This window comes from Rhinoraja longicauda, chromosome 3, assembly GCF_053455715.1.
Source record: "Rhinoraja longicauda isolate Sanriku21f chromosome 3, sRhiLon1.1, whole genome shotgun sequence".
Classification (NCBI taxonomy): domain Eukaryota; kingdom Metazoa; phylum Chordata; class Chondrichthyes; order Rajiformes; family Arhynchobatidae; genus Rhinoraja; species Rhinoraja longicauda.
The window spans coordinates 36,322,579-36,347,780 of record NC_135955.1 but is presented as its reverse complement, the minus strand read 5'-3'; the positions used below and the strand labels follow the sequence as shown (position 1 = coordinate 36,347,780).

The window sequence follows — 25,202 nt, the reverse complement described above, 5'->3', positions numbered from 1 at the left end:
GATTACTGGAAAAATGTTTTTTTAAAAGGCTTGTTTTTCCCCTTAATAGCCAAGTAGAACAGATTCATAATTCAAGTAATGCAGTCAAATTTAAAGACAAAAAATCCTACTATAAATTTGGAATTGAATCCAAATAGAATTATAGTTCAGGAGGGAATTTGCATTGGAATAATAAAACTATTTACGCATATAAATAACAATTGCACACATTTTAATCATGCAGATCTGTCTGCATTTTTCTAAACACTGGTCCTTAAAAGCTACTAAACAGCTTAAAAACCTATACATTATATAAACAAACAAATAAATTAGCAAAATTCTTTTGTACATTCACTTTAGTACAACTTTCTGGGTTCAAAAGTATTTACATCTGTACAACTGCAGAAGTTTTTTTTACGTTAAATACTTTAAAAAGGCAGCAACAGCATATAAACAAGTCTAATGCTTTGTTTTTGACTGCACATTTTCTTTTTTCTTTTTAAAAAGGTCACACACTTAAGTGGAACATTGCAGCATACCAAAGATATGGACATCAATACAGATCATACTGCAAGTGTGCGAGAAGCTTTTGAGTGCACAGTAAGCAATCAATATAATTGCTAGCTTTTGTTAAAATTATAAACCAGGGGAAATTTACAAGTACTTTCAAAATTTGCCGTCTTACAATTTTAAACATTGTTTTGTACATTGAAATACACAAGTTTCACAGAGACAACACTAGGAAAGCATCCTTGCATGAGGAATTTAGTAACTGCAGACTAATAAATATTGTGCCAAATAAATGTCTCAGTCACTATTTTATAGAGTTCGGCTGATGTAATAAATTGTGCCTTAACCCTAAACCAAAAACGTAATCTAAGAATGATTCCAGTCCTGTCCAAGGCTCTTGTGTTCCCCATGGTTCTGATTTACGGCAGTCGTAGTTCAAAGACTGGAAGATGCTGAAATGGTTCTGGTAGGTTCAAGGACTTCAGAAGTCTTTAATGCCGGGAAGACTACAGCAGTACTAGTATTTGAATTCCCCGAAACACAAGTCAGAGAGGAAGGCAATACTACTTTCGCAATTGGATTACCCACAGTATTAATAGCATTTAAAACAGCTCCCTCTGGACTGACCAATAACTTGTTGAAGACTGTGTCTACAGGAAGAACTGTGGCAGTCTGGGTTGTAGGGGCTTGGAAGTTAGATACTATAGTTTGAGGCTGAGATCTTGCTGCAGAAACATTTAGCTGTGTAGATCCTGTTGTTAACTGAGCGAATTTAGAAACAGCATTTAGAATTTGAGGAGTACTCGGAGGACAGAGATTATGAAGTAACTTTTCAGATGGAGGAACACAAGGCAACACAGAGGATTGAGAACAGTGGGATACAGCAGGTACCATCAAGGCCTTCTGACAAGCAGTTGTAACGTCAGTTCCTGCATGAAATCCTGGAGTACTTTGTTTCAGTGTATTGGAAATCAGCAGGACGTGACTACCTGATCCAAGGCCTTGAGGTGGAACAATAAACCGATGATTGTTGATGACTATTTGAGTTCCTGGTGCCAAAGGAGTGCTTGTGTTGATAACTATTTTCTGCCGTATACAAGACTCATCTAGTGGTCCAGAAACTCTGCTGACAGAAGATGGCACAGGAGCCACAGGCTGCATTAGGGAAGTAGCTGTAGTAACTGTATTAGTACGTACAGGATGCTTTGTTAAACTGGGTAATGTAGTTTGATGTGCTGAATTAAGACCCAAAACAGTTGAAGACATCACATTACCTCCAGCTGGTGGGCGAGTAGGTGCCTGCACAGATGCAAACCTGGGACCAGTACTTGAATTGATTTGTGATGCTATAGAGTTTGGATTCTGGAATCGAATAACTGTTTGACAAGTGTCTTTCGAAAAATGCGAGTTTTGCGGGTTAAAGGCTATACTTATTGGTTGAGTGCTTGCTGGTACTATCTTTGAATTGACTGTGATTGGGTTAGGTAAAGCAGTTGTAATTGGCAAAGCGAGAGATGGAGTCAGTGTCTGCTGTGGCACCTTTGGCTGTACAGATGCAAGAAGCATTGATGAAGCAAGGTGTTCTGCTTTCACTGTTGAAATAGCAACAGGATGCCTAGTTGACAACAATGTTTGATTAGATATAGGTACGTTTTCATTTCTTTTAAATAATGTTGTGGGTTGTGAACCAAAAGTTCCAAAAGTTGGCGATGGAATAGTTGCACCTGCAGCTGTTGTTGGTATTGTGGGTGAATTTCTAACAGACATTTTAATTCCTGTGGAGTTCTTAAAAGATGCAGAGTTTCGATTCCCAACTGCAACTGAAGGAATTGCTAAAGTGCTAATACAAGTTGTTGGTAAGACTGCACGTGTGGTAGGTAATCCCTCTCCAATCTTCACAGGTATGTTCGGCAAAGCATTGATTCCTGGGATATTTTGGATATTGTTACGAGCAAGATGAGCCGGATTTCCCTTGTTCATTTCTTTTACCTGAAATGGGCCAGGCAATGTATTAGTCTTAATTGGCATTTCTCTGGTGTATGGTACCAGCACAACCTGACAAGGATCTGGATTTTTCCCGGACATCGGTGCTGTGTTTAGTAGTGGAGTGTGCGGTGGATGTGGTAGTTTTGTTAATATTAAGTTGGGGGGCGAGGACATTGATGTTGCAGGTGAACTCATAAAGATTAACTTTTGAGGTTGTGCATTAGCAGCCAGGCTGACTTGACTCGTTCCACAAGGTGCAGCAGAGGGACCCGGAACCAATAGAAGTTTTGGCACTGTGGTTCCAGCCAAAAATGCACCATCTCCTGCCTTATTGCTTTCTGGTGGTGTAAGAAATAGCTGTTTGCAACTTGTAGCATCAAGAGAGAATTGCAGTGATGGTGCTTGAGTTATTGCTGCCTTATTTTGGACAGGCCCACCACTATTTAAGCCACCCAGAGGACCACTGACCATATTCAAGGTGTTGGGGGAACTGGTGTGCACAGTTGGACTGTCTGAAACAGCTGACAATATTGTGGGCAGAGGTACACGAACAGGTACTACACCTGAATTACTCACAGTTTTGTTAGGTCCTAGTTTAACTGTTTCCCCAGCCAATTGATTTAGGCCCAATGGAACCGATGAAGCAGAACTGGAAACAGGGAGCTGACCTAGGCTTGAAAGGGAAGTCTGTGTTGGTGCAAGAGAAGTCAATGGTGATGATGGTTGTGTTTTCGATACAACAAAGTTCTGAACCTCTGGTAAAAAAGTAAATATTGGCCTGGGATTAATAGCGTTAGGTGACTTTTGGTCTGAATTGGATTGCACCTTAACAACACCTGTGTTTCCTCCACGAGTCATGACTAAAATAGACTGAGAATCTCTTATGCACACAGTTTTAAGCTCTTGTTTTGCTTCAGTTGATTCCTTTGATTGCTGTGAGTTAGAGCTCAGTGGTGTTCCAGAGTTAGTAACTGATCTGCTCTGTAGCTTTGTTGGTGTTATAGACTGAATAGATGCTGACTGTCTATGTCCAGTGCTTGATGTTGTAACCGCAGGTGCCACGATGGTCGACATCGCCGACCTTCTATCTGCTACAACGACAGATGATGATGCCAAGAAATTGTACGAAGATGACGTAACTCTCGTTGGTTGACTAGCAGAAGGTTTTGCTATTGCCATACTTGTTGTGATCCTGCCTTTTGTTAAACTGGAAATTTGTGGCTGAACTTTAACAGGTGGCAGGCACTGTATGTCAACCAAAGGAGAATGTTCCACGTTACTATTTTGAGATGCAAAAGAGGCCTGTTTCTCCAGTTCCCTTTGTGTCTTGGGTGAACTTCCTTTTTCAACATATTTACCATCTTGCTGTTGAGCTAGGAAGTTCTTGGGTAAAATAAGTAACTGCTGCATGATCTTTTCTCCAGATTTTGGGTCAATAATAGGTTGGACTGCAATCATCTTAATCTGGCTGTTACTTAGATCAATTGGCACACAGGATCCATCAGGCATTTTATATACCATTTGTAGGGGACCTTTTGGGGACACAGGAGGAGGTGAACAGAATTTCACTGGACTAGGATGTAATGTGGCTGAAGTTGTCATCTCTTCTGGACTGCTTGTCTCTGTTACAGAGGAGGATGTCTGACTGGTTAAGGTCACTTTGTTCCCATTGTGTTTTGCAAGAAAGGCTTGAATAGGTTTGGTCCCTTTCTGCACTGCTGATCGCGGTACATCGCGGTACATCTCCCCTTTTGAATTATCTGACTTGACAAATAGTTCTTCAGGTTTGCTCAAGTTGATTGAATCAATTGGCTGCTGCCCTGTTGCAAATTTTGATTCAATCTTTTGGTTTCCCACATCAAAGTCAAATGATGCATCTAGTCTGTTGAGATTTGCAGCAGCTTCATTTGTGCTTATTTTGGTCTTTTTGCAAGGAGGAGATTCCTTTGAACATTCAAGATCATTACATTTAATTTGCCTTTTAGGATTCTTGGAAGCTTGTTTCTGTGTTTCTTTGCTGGAACATTCTTTTCTCAGTGGCTTCAATCTGGTCATAGATAGCTCTGCATCTAGCTGCAACATGTCATCTGAAAGATATCAAAGAGATTAACTGTAAATACAAATGCATTGGAGGGAAACCGGTAACTACCAAAATAAAAAGGGCAGTGATGTGTACAGAACTATTCGATTTATTCACAAAATGCTGGAGTAACTCAGCAGGTCGGGCAGCATCTCGGGAGAGAAGGAATGGGTGACGTTTCGGGTCGAGACCCTTCTTCAGACTGAAGAAGGCAAGAACTCTTCTGCCACATTAAATACTAAATGTTATACATTTTGCCGATGTACTTAGCGATAACTGCAGCGTAAGCTAAGGTAAACTGTTCATATATGTTAGATCGTCCTTCTTTAAAAAACTACTTTATCTGATCCTAAACACTGATGATAATGACCTAGAATATCTTCAGACTGAAGAAGGCAAGTGAAATTGGTGCTTTGAGGGGGGGTGGAACCTATACGATAGATAGGAAACTACCTATTATTTGGGAGGAATAATCTATTTCACAAAAGTCCAAAGACATTGTGTCTAATAGGCAACAAAATTCAAAGGACTTTGGTTTATTATCCAACTGAAATTCAGCATCTCCAACACTGTAGAATGTGCTTCACTGAAGTTTTCTCCAGATGCTCTGGTTACCTCCCACAGACTTCAAGATCAAGCTAATGAGATGGGAATTGAACCCATAATGTTCTGATTCAGTGACAATGCGCCACCACTTGGCCATCTTTCCACCACGTTCTTTCCGCACCAACATGCTATGTTGATCACTATCTGCCTGTGTCCTAATATACACTAACCCTTAGTTCCATCTCCCCTTTTTTGATAACTTATGTTGGCATGGGATTAAGAAAAACCTCATGTTAAAATTCTGAACCTTCAGCAACTTTTAAAATGTGAAGGGAAAAATTGAATGGGAAATTGAGGGGTGACTTTTTCACACAGAGGGTGATGAGTTTGTGGAATGAGCTGCCAGAGAAAGTTGTTAAGGCAGGTACTTTAACAACATTTTAAAGGCACGAACAGGGACACGAATCGGAAGGATTTAGAGGGATATGGACCAAATGCAGACAAATGGGAATAGCGTAGATGGGAGATCCTGGGCATTGACAATTTGGGCCGAAGGGCCTGTTTGTGTGTTGCATGATTCTATGACATTAAACCTCCCAAATATCTCCTCTCGATCTTTCGAGAGTTTAATTACTCCACCAGAATATGTGCCTTTGTTGCAAGTCCCGAGTCTCTGGAAAAATTATTTAACAAAGATGTGGTTGCGTGCTGTAATATTTCCGAAGAACACGACAATCTTGGGAGGCAGTTGGTCCAGCGGTAGACTTGCTGCCTCACAGCACCAGAAACCTGGGGTTGATCCCGACTACGGGTGCTGTCTGTATGGAGTTTGTATGTTCTTCCGGTACCATTGCAAGTTTTCTCCAGGTGCTCTGGCTACCTCCCACTTTTCAAAAATACGCAGGTTTTTAGAATATTTTGCCTCTGTAAATTGCCCATGGTTGTGTAGGATAGAACTAGTGTATGGTTGATGGCTCGTCAGTGAGGATCTGGTGGGACGAAGGGCCCATTTCCACGCTGTATGTCCAAACTAAACAAATCACGTTGTAGCAGAATTACCTGCCCATCAAAACATAAGAGTTGAGACGTCACGTTAGAGTTGTACATCACATTGGTTAAGCCAGAGATGGAAATGCTCCCGAGTAGCAGCCATAACATCAGTTGTCAAAAGGAAAAATCAAAAGTTATGTGCTGCAGTTAAATTTACACAGTTTGTTCCCGTGACAACTTTATGTCTGTCTTCTGGAGTGATGGCCAGAAGACACTGGAAAGCTCCCAGCCTTGCTCCCTGCACTACAGTGTTGTATGATGCAATCATAGACATAATTGGTTGCCTGATGATCAGTTACTAGTTCCTGCACCAGAGAAATAGCATATAAAAATGTAGCATCTTCTTCCAGGCAGTCTCTCAAGATAAAGTTGTTACATCTATTTCTTTGGACACCATTAAAGCAAGGTTTGAGTTGATTTGTATGGTAGGCATTAAAATAACTGAATGGTCTTTTCACCATGTGAATAAGTTCTTAAGATCAAACTTATTGCAACACAAAAATCAATAATGATTGGTCTACAATGAGCATGCACAATTCATTAACTTCGAATGCCAAAAGACACATCCACAATGCAATTCTCCATGCATGAAATAAAATGAAGTTTTCACAGTGGGAGCATTAGAGACTTTGTCAGTTGGAAACCAATGAGGGCTTAATTCAGCATTCTCCAAATATTTCGCTGAAAGGATTACTCTAATGAGTGATTCCCTGATGCTCCAAAAAGGTCGGAGAGAGAGAAGTAGTTGCAAATAAACTCAGAGAATCAGATTCTTATTTCAATTCCCTCCAAAACAAAGATCACAGAACAAGCAGTCAATAATCAAGCTAATCATAGCATTTTCTCATCAGCCTTCACACTGGGTTTTTGAGTACAATGAATAACAATCCCCAGAAAATTGTGATTTAATAAATACATTTCAACAAGTTGGTCAGCAGTTAACTTGTCAGGCAGCACCTTTGGAGAACATGGATAGGTGACGTTTCGGGTCGGGGCCCTCTTCAAACTGATTGCAGAAGGAGTGGGAGAGAAAGCTGGAAGAGAGGAGGGGCAGGACAAAGTTTGGCCAATAATCGGTGAACATAGGCAAGAGGTTTTTTTGCTAGGCAGATTGTTGGACAAAAACCAGATATTAAAAAAACAGGTGCGAGCCAAAAAGATAAAGAGTTGCGAATTGCGAAGCTCAAGGATAGAAAGTTGCAAATTGATTTTTCATTTAATTGAGTTTAAGTTGCAAATATCTTTATAAATTTAATTGAATTGCGAATGGTTAACTGAGATTAACTGGCTTTTGATGCAATATATATTCACTCTAAATTGCTCAGTAAGAATGGCAAAGATACTAAATCAATGAAAATTTACTCATACGATTTGATTTTCCTGCCAAATCTTTAATTATCCATCAGAACAGACATTTGAAGAAAAAAAAATTGAAAGGGATCATATGATCAGAAGCATAGCTCCTATATCTGAGCATGAACACAGGGCCAGGTAGCTATCAGGAGAAGCAAATTACTTTCTATCCTAGATCTTAAAATACCAAAGTGATTTAGCTTGGTGGTTTGAACTATAAAACAGCAAGGACCATGTGCTCTGTTGCACACAATATCTGGATGCTCATCTGAGAGAACCAGTATCATGACCCAAAATAAAAGAGTCACAGAGATTATAATTTCATAAGCGAGAGGAATAGAATTAGGCAATTCGGCCCATCAAGTCTACTCCGCCATTCAATCATGGCTGATCTATCTCTCCCTCTTAACCCCATTCTCCTGCCTTCTCCCTATAACCTTTGACACCTATACTAATCAAGAATCTATCTATCTCTGCCTTAAAAATATCGACTGAGCTGTCCTCCACAGCCTTATGTGGCAAAGAATTTCCCAGATTCACCACCCTCTGACTAAAGACATTTCTCCTCATCTCCTTCTTAGAAGAACGTCCTTTAAATCTGAGGCTATGACCTCTAGTTCTAAAGTCTCCAAGATGTAGCAGGACACTGTTCTGCTGCCAAACCATGCACCTACTAGCTTTATTTATAATATAGTCTTGATATGTGTTTGGTTTTTGACAGTTTAATTCAGGTGGGCCATTTTAATTAATTAAAGGAAACAGTATATTCTCAACTTGTTTTTGTGAATGAAGGCCCAAACTTAATTAGGTTGGCTATGTTAGAGGTTCAAGTTCTCTGAAAGACAGTAGTTATATTTATATTATCTTCATTGGGGATTTACTCTTCTTAATAATCCATCTCATAGTATATGTCAGATTTTCTTAAAAGATTCTGGAATTTCCCTTAATTGTAATCTAAATTATTTCTCACGCTAAAGGAAGTCAGTAGATGCCATTTTGCATACCAATAGACCAAAGATAATTTAAGAGTCTACTGATATATTAATTGGCTGGACACAGTGACTGTCAGTTGAGAAATGGATGAAACAGATATTAATGACAGCCTAACCAAATAAGCAAACATCTACAGTCTCTGTTTTGCAAGTTGGCTTACTATTGTTTGAAGACTTTTTAGTGATTAATTCATGTCTAGGGGGAAAAAACCCAGTTCTGGAGCTTTATCTGCCAGAGCTTCACAGGAATATCAAGATGCTAATTGGAATTACTGGCTGCAATTGTAAATGGTTTGCTTTAGGGATTTTCAAAGACTAAGTTGAACATGCATAAAAAGAAAATCTAAAAGTCTGCAATCATTATTGATTAACTGACAATTATCACTACACAAAGGTACAGGAGAATGAAAAACAGCATTTGAGGCAGCAACAATTTGGTAAAAATAGGAAATCACTTGGGATTCTTATCACTAATCAATCATTAGGACACCATGCTTGCTTTATAATAACCTATTACCTACTCTGAATTTTATTATTGCATACAAGTTCAAAAATGGTTCTGAAGCCTTTTGGACAAAGTAACAGAGTTAAACTTTTCTTGGCATTGTATATTGCTGAAATGAGGTGAATGGATTCTTCCTTTTAAATAACCATGCAATATCAACAGTAAAGTATCCATTATGTACTAATAAACAAAATCATAGTAGCTAAGAGCAACCATTTAAAATGGAATTATATAAAAAATGTGAAGATACCTATTTCAGAGCATTCCTGCTTAAATATTTCTTGATGATCTTCAGAGTTTGAGGAAGCTGTTTCATTTAGAGATATGTCTTTTATGAGCTCTGCATCCATTTCTTCATTCTGCAAGGTATCTCTAATGAACGCATCGTTATCAGGCAGTATTTTAAAATCATCGAAGTCTTTCTTCATTCGAGCTCTTTAAAAGTAAGCATTTTTATTTATTAGATTTCCAGAATGGCACTTATTGGCTTTCATTGAAAACTACTAACAAAGGACAAAAATGAAAAAAAAAGTTTGTTTTTTATATATCTTAATTTCAGACAGCATATGTTGGATAAGTTATGGAAGTTTTGTTACAGCAACAGAAAAATCCCACAAATAATGAGAAAATATCTGTTACTTGTTGGTAAGTAAAGATAGTGAGAAACTCTAACATTGGAAGAACTCACAACTCTTCAAATAACACTACAGATCTTTAACATCTTGCTCTGAGTTAACCTCTCATGGAATTAATAAAAGGTCTATGGAGGCCTCTATTTCAGAAAAAAACCTCTTTAAGTGACAAAATAGTTTATTTTGTACTACAACATTTCTTGTTCCTTCAAAACTTCTTGGATCCATTACTGTAAAACACCAAAACCACTCGCCAGCATGATTAATTTATTTCAATGAAATATATAACATAGACGAGGAAAGGTAACATATGCAACATAGACGAGGAAAGGTAACATATGCAAAAATTACCGATTTCTCTGATAAGCTTTGATTAGCTTTTGTTCCCATGGTAACAGTTCATTCAACAATCGTCCAAGGGTACTGTGTAAATCTTTCAAAGCTTGTCGCCTGTAAAACCATTTTTCCTGTAAATACAAAAAATCCTATAATTTGGCCACAGTGTCAGAGTTACATGATTTTGCAAGCCCACCTTTTGATCCCCAAAGTTTTAAAGTTATTCAATTGAAAACGGAGTTCAATTTCATAACTCTACATAAAGCTTGTAATAGTCTTAAGAATTTCGGGAGAACAAAATTTTAAAGACAAAAAGCTCAAATTGAGCAGATAATAACTATAATAAACATGCAATTTTTCATTGCAATCTATTACTGAAGCACAGCTTTATTCCTGCTCTTCTTTCTCAGGCAATATAATTATGAGAACTATGTTCTCAGATGGATTTGCAGTATACTCAAGTAAGAAGTAGATCAGAATTTATGGGCTAGATCTCACTAGAACAAATCCCTCTGAAGGAATCAGTTGGGTGCCTAAGACCCAATTTCTGCTAGTCAACTGTAACATTACTCACCCAAATTCATACAGCCGTTTCTTCTTAAATATAGTTTACTTACATTTACTTAGTTTCTTCAAATCCCAAAACTGTAACTGAACTTTAAGCAGATGTGGTGCATTTAAATCAGATTAGCTATGACCTTATTAAATGGCAAAGTAGGCTTGAGGACCGAATGCTCCACCCCAGCTCTATTTTGGATATTCATCAGTGAAGCAGAACTAATATAATTGGAATTAATCCAGTGTAACTCTATCCTCCAAAACGGGGACAAATGTTTAGGGTACAAAATGTTTGTTTAATAGGCAAACGGATTTTCAAATCTGAATCTACAGAATAAAAAGAAATTACTTACAGATTTCTTCTTATTATTTTCCAGTTCTTTTAACTCTCCCTCTATTTTGGCAATTAGTTCCCTGAGTTCATCAAGACTAGTGCAAACAAGCTACATAAAGAAATGTAAAAGGAGATTGAGGTACTGTTGCTGATTTAGAGAATTGTAATATAAGTACCATGATGCACAAACAGCAAACTTTAAAGGATATTAATGTTAGCTACACCATATAATTTTCTAAATTTATATTTTAACATTTCTGTAAATGACATAAAGCCAAAAAAATCCATTTGAATATAGAGGTTAAAAGAAAACATGTCAGAGTCATACAGCACAGAACGGGGCCTTTGGCCACCAAATCCACCCCAACCATCAAACATAAACTTATACCAATCTTGCACTGATTATTGCCCCTACTTTCCTTTTATTCACTAAATTTCATTGTTCCGTTGTTGGTACATATGCCAAATAAACACTCTTTACTTTCTACACCAACTCTCCCCAGATTCTTCCACTCGCCTACACGTTAGGGGCAATTTACCATGGCCAATTAATCTATTCACCCAGACACCTTTGGGATATAGATATCAACTGGAGCACTGAGAAAAACCTATGCAGTCACAGGCAGAACATGCAAACTTCACACATACAGCACCGGTGGTCAGGATTGAACCCAGTTGCCTGGAGCAGTAAGGGAGCAGCTCTGAACCACTGTGATGCCCTTAAATAAAATGAGTAAAACTATTGTTACTTCATCTGAAGAAAACATGGGTAAAATGATTGTTACTTTAAACATGAAAATGCTTAGGGACACTAATGTAACTACAGTTCAATGTTAACTAATAATTAGTATGTAATATTAGCTGTATAACAATAAAATATCAGAAATTCGCTCCTCAATGTGATATGCCAATTGTAATTTCACTGAGGATGTAAACCCTCAAGTTGATTCCTGGTCTTTTCCCAATTAGTTACTCATGTGAAGATGGTCATGTCTCATTGAAATTGACTTTATGCTGAGGGTTGATAATGCCTATCACTATATAACACCGTGTCTGGGTGTAGATGAAAGAGAGATCCATTCTTCCCTCAAGGAACTGTACCTCAACAATGAATTATTCTGAACAGAAGAACAAAATGACAAGAGATAATTAGGTATGGTAAAGAGAATGTAAAACTGTCACTTGTGCAGGGATGGCCGAATGCAAGCATGAAACATATCCACCAGGAACATCTCATATGGCCTAAAGTTTGCAACCATTTTAACACTACATAACAGTTACATCAGCTATGAACAATGGACTGTCTTTGGGTGTACAAAACACATTAGGGGGGTTTTATGTACAGTGTTGGGGTTGTTAATTATATATTTTCTATGTGTATTGTGCTTACAGGCCCGTTCTGCTGTTGCAAGTGAGAATTTCATCGTTCTGTATGTCGGTACATACGACAGTTAAATGCTCTTGACTCTTAGCAGGACACATTCAGAGATTTTCCATAATATTGCTCAATGTAAACAGTTTGAGCTACCGACTATGCTTTCTTTCCACTCCAAAGAGGTGGAAACAGTCATATTTAAAATGAAAAAGACTAATTTGCAAGCAGCATAATTGGATACGGGAAATGACTAGACATTTATAATATAGATTAAATGCTTTGAAGCTTCATGCATAGAATTCATCAATATAGATAAGGCCAGCAATCAAAATAACTTAAAATCCATTTTGATTACTTCACCTGTGGGTTGTCAAGGAAGAGATGGTAATTTGAACAATATTTTTGACATGATAATTAATTCTAGGCAGTTAATGGAATTAACCGTGCACAGTCTGCCTTTATATTTCTCTAGTACACAAGTAGTGATACCTGAAACAAACATCTTTTTGTTCCCCCCTTTCATTCTCTTTCACTCCCAGCCCCATTTCCAGGTTTTCGAGTTATACCATGCATATCTATTCATATCTATTAATGTTGCCTTCACGTGTTTTTTCCATTTCCTTTGGTTGTATCTCTTTCAATGGCCTCAATTCCACTTCCTTGACTGATACCTATCCCTTCTCAGTTTTCGCAGAGTTTAAATTAATCAGCCTTGAATAGTCAGATCTACTACCCATTCTTTTCTGGAGTAGGGACTTTCAAAAATTCCCAATCTGCTAAGCATCCTCATCTCAGTCTGAATGGGCAATCCTTTAGTCTGAAATTACCCTTTAGTTTTAGACTCTCCCATGAAGGCCTACATCCTCACAACATCAACCTTGCCAATCAGGTTCAATTTTACATGCTAATTAGATCATGCCTTATTTTCCCAAAGAACTGAGCAGTCGGCCTATGCTCCATTTTTCATGAATAACTCCCTCATGTCAAGAAAATTTACTGCACCTCCACCAAAGCAAGGATACCCACATTTAAGGTGACCAGAACTATGTACTGCACTCCAGGTGTGCGTACAGCAACACTACCTTTGACTTGTAAATTATTTCCCTTGCAAGAGCATATCATTCCATTTGATTTAATTATTTGGTGCAGCTGCTACATGTATTTTTGCACAAGGATACCCATATCACTAACATCAATCATTTAGTGACCTGTGTTTATACAATAGTGCTTTCCTGTTCTGCTTATGCAGTTTTCTTATATAACATCCCATGTCATCCATTTGCCTCCTCATTAAACCTGCCCATATCCCTTCTCACAATTTAAATTCCAACATTATAAATCCCATTCTAAATTTGAATTTCTATATTACAAATCCCCATGATCCACAAACCTTTTACCTTTTCAATTGTAATTTGGAAATCTATATACACCATATCCACTGGCTCCTCTTTATCCACGTTGGTAGTTACATTCTTAAAATTTGTTTGGCATAATTTCTCTTCAATCACAATGATAACCTAGTGGTGATGAGCTTGTGTAAACTAATTATCACTTTCCTAATAAAGAATTCCAACAAATTGCCCATGATTGTTGTTAGGTTAGATAACAGGCCAGTTATCACCCTAGTTCCAATTGGCATTTTCCAATATGGTTTGGAATTCAGGGATCATAAGGAATGGATCCACTATTACTTCAGCGCCAGAGGACATCAGCCCTTATTTCTATTAGTTTGCCTATACTCTCGATGTGTAGAAAAATTGTTTTTAAATTTTCTTGGTTACCTGCTATTTGTGAAATGTATTTACTGTCTTCACTGTAAAGACAAACACAAAAAAAAGATTTAACATTATCCCAACATTATTATCATCCTATTAACTTCCTAGTTTCTACCGAGGGATCAATGTTTACTTTGAAATAATCAATAATTTTTTTAGCTGAATTCAAATGGCCCCCTCTGTACCCCTTAGAAATAAACTGAGGTTTGTAGCAGATATCTACCAGAAAGGAATGGAGTGATCGTTCAAAGTTTTAAACACATGAGCCATTAGTGAAGCAGGCTCAATAGGTCTGAATGGGAAGCTAACCAGTTCAGCAACATTAACCTTTTATGTGCACAGTATACGCTTGAGTTACAGAAATGTTGGCATTCATACAAAACAGTTTGAATCATGACCTCCTGTAATGCAAGCAGAGTTTATCCCATTGAAACCCATATGATCAGTGGAGATGCATCCAGCAGGATTTTTTTTCTCTCAACAGTAATGGCCTTGTTGGTGTGGGTTCTATAAGCAAGGGAACTGTGATGTATTATAGACATAGGGAAAGGATTCATGTTTTAACTAACTAGAGGTGGATGTTATTGTTTGAAAATGTTTGGTTGCACAAGCATTAATAGAATAGATTACCTTGTAAGTTTCTGAAGCAAATCCCTTAAATAGCCTTCCACTTTAAAAACCCGCAGCCTGTGATTGTTGTCCTTAGTCAAGTAGTTTAGTTCTCTGAATGCATTTGCACTTATTTTTTCCAAATTTCGTAAAATAGATTTGTATTCCCCATCCTACATTTTTTGGTAGTGATGTGCAAATTCCATGAGTGTGTATCTTTATTGCTCAAACTGCGGTCACACAGAGGTGCACTGTAGAGATTCAGCATTGAACAAGTTCAGATTGGCCCTCTCTGGTCATTACAAAATCCCAAGTTCTATTATGGGAGCACAAGGTAGAGGAGTGAAAAATAAAAAGAAGATAGGACTGTACTGTGTTACTAAATACTACTTATGATCTGATGTAGCTGATGTGCTCAGCCAATTCCTTTGGTTAATTATTCCTTTGGTGTATTGGTTAGCTAAGGAAATTGAAGATGAAATAACATTGCCAACTGCTAAAATAGAAAAGTTAACATGAGGGAATATCCTTACTCCTAAAAGTGTATATGTGTAAAATTATTCTGCCATGTTGACGGAATGCTTTCTCCCTTTCTTCCCCCCCCCCCCCCCCTCTCCAACTCTTTACATATCATCTGTATTTTTCATGACATATAAAACAACTAGCATGCTGACATAATGAATGTCAAATGTCCCTTTTCTAGCATCCGTGAGGATAAGGTCACATCTTTATCTGGGTCTCAGTTCACTAACTTTCATATATTCCATATTTGGCACAGAATATTTTTTCCTGGGATATTTAGGAACTGCTGGAAACCAAAAGTTCAAAATGACAATTCCTCAAATCGTAGAATTCAAGACCAGTAAACCCACCTGGAACTGTGGCGTTGTAGGCAATAGTGGTGGTATCAATTTCTTCTTCTTTTCATCGGTCTTTTCTGAATCTGGTTTCTTTGCTGGGAAGATTTATGAAATATGTACATTTAAATAACGAGCATCCTTAGGAGTATTACGTTAAATAACGAGCATACTTAGGAGTATTAGTCTGAAATGTACCTTAGAAGTAAAATATTTTTTGCATTGCAAATGAAGAGTTAAAATCTACCAACCAAGACACCAAATTTAGTAACACTTTAAATTGTGTTAATAGCACATGAAGATGGAAGGAAACAAAATGTGCTTTTACCTTAAGTTATACAATTATCCATTCTTTAGATAGTCTAATGCTTAAGATTGTTCACAAAAACTCAAAGCAAAAATACTCTCATGCATAATATGATTATATACTGTAAGAAATATTAACTATAGTTCCAGATATTACAGTCAAATGAAAAGTATATCTGATAACTAGATTAATGTAATTTATTGAGTTACTGTTCACTAAGCAATTATCTCACATGAATTTACCTGGTCATTAATCATTTTCACTATCTTTTTAAACACTTGTCATCCTGTGCCTTGCCTAAGTGCCACTTCTTACATTCTTGTAACAGCACAAAGTTTGCAGCCTCAGAAGGCACAACAGTGAGATTAGTAACTTTCAAGGTATCCCACCTCAAAGCAGTTTGATTTTGCTGTCATGAAAACCTCTGAAACAACGACTAACGTTTGGCAGAGAAGATAAGTAAAAAAGGCTGCTGTAATTGTCCAAATATATTCACGTAATTAAATGGCAAGGCATGAATGCCAAGAAGAATCGACATTTGTACACCATCGAGCAGCAATAACCTGCTGATCTATTTTTTAGCTTTGAAGTAGTTTTGATATGGAGTGACTGAGAGGTGGAAATTGCAAGAATTAAGAACAAAAGTACAAGCCATTGGTACAAAATCTTACCAGTGAAAGATCATTCAGACAAATCTGTGATATTTAAGAGGAAATTAGACATGTACAAACAAAAATCTTAACATTACAGTACCAGAACAGAATTGGAGTGAGATTAATATACTCAATGCCTCGCTAACAATACTACAGAAACTGCAGAATATCTTCTTGCATAGTACTTTATTGAGATCCCACATATCTCCTTAAGCCAATCATTTCCTGATGTTCCTCAACAAAATCTCCAAGCAGTGCCAACAAAAAGCTGTGATTGACATCAGCCTTCCCTTGATAGTTCCGGTAAGGTAGGACAATCCTTCACCTGCAAATGGTCATCGTGGTTTTCAAAACAAAGAGTAGTCACGGTTTCTGCTGCGGTCGCAAGGCATAATATCACCAAACTGACTTGAGGAGGAATGCTTTACAAGCTATGCCTCTCCCTGTTGCAGTTTCTGCAGACTTAAACTTTGGGCTAAAAAAGACACAAAGTGCCAAAGTAATTCAATGGGTCAGGCAGCATCCCTGGAGAACATGGAGGTGACATTTCAGATTGGGACCCTTCTTCAGACCGAACTGTTGAGCTTTGAGCCGTTGCCTCTGTGCCTGGATTAGAATTCAAGGATTTAATTGTATATCGAATCCTCTGAGAAAGTTATTCTCCTCAAAATACCTTTAAATTATGAGGAACACAGGAAAAAAAAAATCATATCATAGTTACATTAAAAGGTGATGGTTCCCAATGTTTATTCCAAGATTTTGCTCTTCTCTTTCAGATCACCTCATTCTACATTCCATGACTATTACTTTTGGTTTATACAAGCAGCCATTAACATCTCATTCTATAACATGGTATCTGTAATCATCAAAGAGAGATTTACCAATCAGATGACGACAACATATTTGATGTTTGACGTCAAGGGAGTAAATCTGAGATGCAGAACGCAACTTGCACATTTATCAATGGTAAAGAAGGAGTGTGAATTTCTAGTAATAAATTTGAAAAATGAATCTTAGGTGTCATCCAAAGCTGCTTACGTTCAAGAAAGAAATGATCTGCAACAAGATTTATTTGAACTCTCAAATGGGACAATCACAAATCAATGTTCTGTCTGGTGAGTTTCATATGTTGAGACAAAATCATGAAAGAACAAATATTAAATGTGAGATCAAAACTCTCCTGCATTGGTGCAGCGCCCTCTCCTCTCCCACTCTCCTCCCCCACTCCCCTCTACCCCCTCCCTCCCAAAATCTTCCTATGTGAGCACTTCAAATTGTGCTTATTGTAAGCACCAAATTTGCCCAATGCAGATGTGCACCAGCTATGATAGATTGTTTGAATAGAAATGTCAATTTAGTAATGTATTGCACTCTATGAATACCTTATGTGAAAGTAGCAGATTGGCATGAATTTGCACCTGCACAGAACATGACAGATTCAAAGAGGAAAGCCTCAAATGAAGATTGCAAATACAGAATAAATGAATAAAGATTACCAATTCCCTGTAATTGGAACTTCTATTTGTCATAGATGTTTCTATTATCACAGAGCTGTAACATGTTTTTTTAATGTCCACTGTGTGGTTCAGAATCAACAGTTATTCCCTTTAAACAATCAGTTATAGCCTTTTATTTGGCAATAGGTGATACTAAAGGTGCCTTAGCTTCAAAAACCTATTAGTGAATTTCTGGGCCAGAAAGATGCAAAAGGAGATCAATGTCAATACTACCTGATAATTCGCACTGTGAATTGAAATAAAGACATTTGATACTGCATCAGAGGAGGCTGTGAGGCAGGTATTATCGCAGTATTTAAAAGACACTTGGACAGGTAGATGGATAGGAAAGGTTTAGGGGGATATAGGATAAACGCGGTAAATGGGACTAGCTTAGTTGGGGCATCATGGTCGGCATAGACGAATTGTGCCGAAGGGCCTGTTTCCGTGATGCATGACTCAAAGATGCTTTACAGTTATGAGGATCGGTGGTTTCATTATACACATATTTAAAGACTTTGACAAGTGTTGTTGCAGAGAAATTGAGCCAAATATATTAGTTTCATGCAGAAAAGGTTGTCCCTTTAGACAACAAATCAAATAAGGACGACAAGCCTTGCTACATATGAAATTCCTATGTGTTCCTCTACATAGCATCAGTCATTGCATTTTATAACATGGAATCAGATCATTCATTCACACCTAGCAATGGGCATCCTTCCTTAGTAATCCCTTCACCCAACACAATCATCAAGTGCTCTTCTGGACATTTCTTTCCCAGCTTCAATCACTCTCGCAGGCAAGGCATTCCAGGTACTAACTACTCTGGGTGAAGAAGGTCCCCCTCATAACCCGTCTGAATCATCTTACTCTGCAGCTACATACTTTAATTTTATCTACCTCTGATATGGGAAACATTTCCTGCAGTCTACCTTATCTATACTCATAATTTTATGTACTTCAATCATGTCTTAACTGCCGTTCCAGGGAGAGTAGTTTGGTATGCTTCTCTTCATGACTGAACTGCTGCACCCCAGGCAATATTCTGATGAATCTCCTCTGCCCCCTCTCCACCACTATCACCTTGGCGACTAAAACTGCACGCACTGACTGCAATTGAGGTCTGACCAAAGTTTTATCATGTTGGAACAAAATTTCCCTACTTCTGTTTTCCATGCCCCAAATAATGAAGTCCAGTGTCGCTTATGACTTCCTAACCTCAGTACCTTCATGTGTTGTCACCCTCCCTCAAGGATCTATGAACTGGTACTCCTATGTCCCTCTGTCTTTCAATACCCACCTCCCCCTCAAAGATCCTCCCATTCATGGTGAATGTCTTAGCCTCATTAGTACTCACTCATTTGTCTGGATGAAACTCCATCTGCCATTTCTCAGCCCATTTCAGCAACACATACACATCTCTCATCAACCTAGGACTACCTTTCACACAGTCAGCAATTCTGCCAATCTTTGTTCATCTGCAAACTTACGCATCATGCTTCCCACATCTGCAACAGAGTTTTCTACCCATATATTACAAAAAGCAAGAGTCCCAGCACCAATCCTTGGGGACAAGTCACAGGCACCGAATCGTAAAATAACCCTCTATCGTCCTGCTCTGTAGCTTCTAGCCAAGCCAACTTTGGATCCAGTTTGCTAAACTTGCCCTGGATTCCACGCATCCTAATCTTTTCAACTAGTCCTCATGTGGGACCTTGTCAATGGCCTTACTAAAGTCCATTTATATCCTATCTATGGCCCTGCGCTCATTGATACAGTTTGCTAACATATGTTAAGGATTTGCTACTCTCCACTTGATTTACTTCCTTATATGACAATTGGGGAAATGGATTCAAAGTATAACCGTAAGGATCAAATATTAGGGCAGGAGATTCCTATCCACAATTCAAATTGTCTATAATTTGGGGTAAAGTTAAGGTTTGGCGAAGGCTGTTCACATAAATAAAATCTCAATCAGAAAATCCAAGTTCTGCAGGAATCTGCAACTAATGATACCATATTTACAAATTAATGGGAACATTAATTTTAAACCACAAATAACCCAAATGTCTATACATATTTACAAAGCTCATGAACACCAAAGATTAATAAGTACATCCTAGTATTAAAATGAATGAGACGCCTTGTCAGAAAAGACATAATTAAAGCTTGATCGGGTAAAATAAATGTTTAATAATGGACCCAAATATAATCTGATTTTGTAACAAAGCCAAGCCATGTTCTTGTATGGCAGACCACTGATATTCAAAGAGTGAAACAAAGATCTGAAATAGGGAAAAACTGATGGATCCAAGGATTTTATTTAATATAAGAATAACATTACAAGCTAATCAGTGAACCTAATGACCCAAATTGTTCTGCTAAAAATATAGCAAATTCAATATCATTCCACCTTTTAGTGTGAATCAACGAGAAACCTATGATATCGCAGAAAAACCCCATGATCTGGGAATCTCTACAAGCTGCTAGGTCATTTGCACCGTCCATTAATAGTCTTAGAAAGATAGCAGTTCACCTTCAGCTTCTGTTTCCCGAAGCTGCTCTACTTGCTTTCTAATTGCCAATTAATTTCAATGGAGAAAGTTGGCAAGGCCGCTAAATAGCACAAGCATTTATTTCATAGTGAGATTTATCATCTTGAACCATGAATGAACCTGCATATTCCAGACTCAACCTAAACCGCACATAGTTTTTATTTAAAGAAAGTCTTTTTTTTTTGCTGACAATCAAATCGCGCTCCCTAATTATTTTTTGACACCTGGTTTGAACCCAATTCACACCATCAAGAGTTGTTCCCTTCTCAACCTTTAAAACTCGATTAACAAGATATAATGGGCTGCCATCTGAAGGTCCAGATGCGCATCAAACGTACTGCTTTGTATTGCCAACAATTTATAGGGCAAAATCTTTTGCATTGAAGGGTAATGGGAGAGTGTAAGTTATTCGAACATGCCAGTTCTTGCAAAGTCTAGGTTAGTATTCAATTTCTGGAGAATCCTTTAAAACCAGACCTCATGCCCACAGTATGTTGAAAATAATGAATGAACCAAGATTTAAGAAGTCCAGGTGAAAAATGGCTGGAGAAATAAGTAACAGACCTGAAATGTTAATACTTTTTCTCACCATAGACCCGCTAAGTATTTCCAGCAAACAGGACACAAACTGCTGGGGCAACTCAATAAATAGGTCAGGCAGCATCGCTGGACAACACGGACAGGTGACGTTTTAGGTCAGGACCCTTCTTCAGGCGTCTTCAGACTAAAGCATTTCCAGCATTTTGTTTCTCTTTGTGAAAATAGTCAGTCCTACTTCCCCTCAATTGAAATGTATAGTACTAAAAGTTTTTAAGCAAATATAATTTCACAATAGTCATTTCTATTTGGATAGTGTTGTTGTGGCTAATCAAATTTTGATTAGTCTTTATACATATTTGAAGGAGATTTTGGTTTTAGCACATGAAAGAATTACAAAATTGCTAATAAGGATGAGAAGTTTCCTCAAGCTTACCGGACGTCTGATAATCAAATTAAATCTGCTAAGAGTGGAATTCTCTTAAAACATCCTGCCAGTTAATATATAGCCTTACAGCATTATTGTTACAATTTTTAATACCACATATTATTTATGTAGTGAGGAAACATCCAACTTTTATTATGTCATAATATTTCAGAGATGTCTATAGTTAGCAGATCCAGTACACATAGCTTCATACAATTTACATCCCTAGATAGCTAATAGATAAAAAGATATATTGGTACATTGTAACACCAATTTAAATTAACAGTGCCTTATTTTATGAGTTAAAAAACTCAAATGTTATTAAAAACACACTTCTTCCCCTTTTGATTGCAAAGTTAAGTATCTGATGTATTTATTCAGTTTTGCTCTACTACAACTTTACAAGATTACTATGGCTTTTGGCAGCGAGCACCATAGTGACCACCGATGCAATTCATGAGCAACAGTCAGGAATAAATTTAGACTTATTTTTAGGCAAGAACCGATGGGCCGTATGGTCTAATTCCTATAACTTGTGAACCCCATACAGTGTGAAGTTGGGAAAAGAGCACCAATATGAGAATTACATTTTACAGTTAAAATATTGAGTTATATAATTTATAAGATATGGCGTTCATAAAGTCCACCAGAAGATGCACGAGCAAAACACAAACTGCCAGTGGAACTCAGCAAGTCAGGCAAAATCCGTGGAAGGAAATTAATTTGACAGTGATGTTTTAGGTCAGGACTCTTCTTCATAGGAAATCTGAAGAAGCGTCCTGACCTGAAACATCAACTACTCATTTCTTATGAACTTACGAAAAGAGAGGCAAAGATTCCCAATATAATTAAATGTACTCAGAAGAGCTGTAATTTAGAAAGCTATAGGTCATGATCATAAGCTTGGAAGAGGGATTGGACTGAACAATGCTTTTAACATTACCACAGATATGACTATTGAGATATGCTGTAACTTTCTACAACCATATCAACTCTAAGTAGAAGCTTAACTGTAAGGAACTCCTAGTTTCTTTTTTTTTTTTGTAGACTATATTAGGATTCAATGGAGCTTAGAAGCCATGAAAAAGCCTAGATTGGACATGAATAAAATCCAATTGAAGTAAGCACTCCTTTCGAGATGTACTGGCAGCATCGGAATGGGTGACGTTTTGGATCAAGACCCTTCTTCAGACTTGACTTTTTAATACCACTGAGTTTTAAGCTGCCCAAGCGAAATATGAGGTGCAGTTCCTCCAATTTGCATTTGACAGTGGAGGAGGCCCAGGACAGAAAGGTCAGTATGGGAATGGGAGAGGGAGTTAAAATGTTTAGGAACTGGGAGACCGCATAGGACCAGGCGGACTGAGCAAATCGGACCTTAATGTACTTTATCTTGCATAAAACGTTATTCCCTTTATCATGCATCTGTACACTGTGAATGGATTGATTGTAATCATGTAGTCTTTCCACTGCCTGGTTGGCATGCAACGGAAAGCTTTTCACTGTACCTTGGTACACTTTGACTGTAAACTAAACTAAAGAAGACTAAAGAGTATCTTACAGCTGACACAAGAATGGAAGGGTTTCTTCGCTATTGTGCTGGATGAAGTGATTTCCATTACATAATGCCTCAAAGCCTTCAGTGGAGAGAAGGCATTTTAAGTCATCAAACGAAGGAGTTGTGAACGTGATGGGATGACTGTAATGATCATGTAGTGTGTGTACATTTACATGTGGTGCAGGTATTGTTGACTACTATATGGAAATAATATTCATCTGTCTACCATTGTGAGCTGGTCTGATTCTTGAGACTTTTCCGTCACTTGCTGGTTGAATTCACAAATGATTCTCAAAAACAATCTTTTGAAAGCCAAATGAAACACAGCCAGATATTACTTTATCCTTGCAAAACGCCAACATCCCTTCCGACAATAAATATCAATACTCCTCCATGAGTTCAAATATCAATGAACATCCAATATCATGCTACCTCTAATAAACATCAGCAACTGCCCCCCACCTAAAAATGTTCACAATTTTGGTACATGGAGGAATAGGGATCTCTGATTGGATTACAAAAAACAGTAACGGCCCTTCCCCACCAATTTTGCTGTAAGCTAAATGGTTCCATCATACACCTGCCTTCATTGCTTACGAAGATGCAGTCACATATTGGAAAATAATTCTGGATTGGCAATGAATCAGGAAATGAATTGAAATGATATCCTGCTGTCTGGGCTGCAAAACAAGGGAAGGAAAATGAAAGAATGCTACAGGTGATACAGCCCATTCAGCAATGTTTGGTTCATCGGGTTTAATGTCTGTAGAAGGACCATTTGCAAATCAAGGGCCTCTGAATATCCCACATTCACAGACTTCCTTCTACTCTACATGCCTTGTTTATTATAACATTTTTACACCACTGACATCCCTGCATAATAAAAAGAATCACTGCCTTTCAACATCGAGCACCTGCGCTTCAGGCCTTCCCACAAAACCATGGCAAAGTTCATTCACATCTTCCTGAGTTTGACAATTCCTTCTGTCCCACTGCCCTTCTCTATGGCCTTTAAGCTCAAGTCTTTGGAAGTCCCAATTATGCACTTGCATCCCCTGCTGGAGAAATTGTGCACTCCCATTGCGAATAATTCTCAGTGTGAAGAAGGGTCCCCACATGAAATATCACCAATCCATTCCCTCCACAGCTGCAGCCTGACCTGCTGATATCCTCCAGCACTTTGTCTTTTGCTCATTAATTTTTCCTGATTGGATTTCTGAGCCCTTAAAAAGCCACACAATTTCAAGATCCTCTCAATCATTTTTAATCCTAGAAAGGAATGCTTCCCCAACATTTCCTAAATGACAGCAGAAACTATACTTCAGTAGCCACAGTGTGCTTTGGTGCAGCCCAACAAACTATTTAAACGGATGTCAATTATTACCCAGACAAATTAATGCCAATCTCATAACGCCAGATTAATGTCTGGTCCCCTTCAAATCCATTGACCAGTATTGTAATTATTCTGCCCTTCTCAAAAATTCTTGAGGCTTTTCATCTTTCTATTCCTTTTAGTTTTAATCTTCAAAGACTTCTCAAGCAAGTAACACAATCATCTAGTCACCTGCCATCAACTTCTAATTTATTTTACTCCACAGTCAAAGAGTGCAACCTAAATGGAAATATTTATTTTACTGTCATTTAAAAAATGCATCCATGTAATGAACAAAAATATATTGCTCAATAGAAAGCAAGGTCAAACCATTAATTACAAATGTGGGAGCTTATATTTGGAAAATACCTGCTGATTTAGTTTGAGATATTGCAAAAGTCAGCACTTTGAGCATTTATGAGTTTTCAGCTTCATCAAAATGACTGTAAGCAGTATTATTACTTTGCAAAATACTGAATTCACATCTCCACATCTAATATCAAAAGGAAAATTTAGCATAACCCAAGGACCACGGAACACCTGCTCTGTAACATCTGATATGCCTCATTTGGCATCATTTAGCTGTCCACTCTTAGAAAAGCAGTCTATATAAACAGTTATCAAACTGACATTTAATTCTGAAGAAAGTGGCTTTACAGACATATTTAGTATAACCTGCATTATTTATAAAGACAATGGCGCCAATGTTGCAATCAACATATTCTTACTTTAAATTAAACTATCTCTAAGGTCTTGTACAAAACTTGAAAAATCAAAACCAGACAAACTCTTGGTTGCTTGTGACAAGCCCAACTTAATT

General features: G+C 37.7%; 1 protein-coding gene across 1 annotated transcript in view; it reads right to left on the bottom strand.

Moving 5' to 3' along the window:
• Positions 1-209: 209 nt before the first annotated feature.
• Positions 210-25,202, bottom strand: part of brd10 (bromodomain containing 10) — a 58,001-nt gene continuing 33,008 nt past the window's right edge. Inside the window, exons 4-8 of the mRNA XM_078395933.1 lie at positions 15,493-15,575; positions 10,881-10,970; positions 9,985-10,100; positions 9,252-9,436; positions 210-4,562 (exon numbers count right to left, since the gene is read on the bottom strand). Of these exons, the coding sequence (XP_078252059.1) occupies positions 925-4,562; positions 9,252-9,436; positions 9,985-10,100; positions 10,881-10,970; positions 15,493-15,575 (4,112 nt within the window). The 3' untranslated portion in view covers positions 210-924. The remainder of the gene's footprint in view (positions 4,563-9,251; positions 9,437-9,984; positions 10,101-10,880; positions 10,971-15,492; positions 15,576-25,202) is intronic.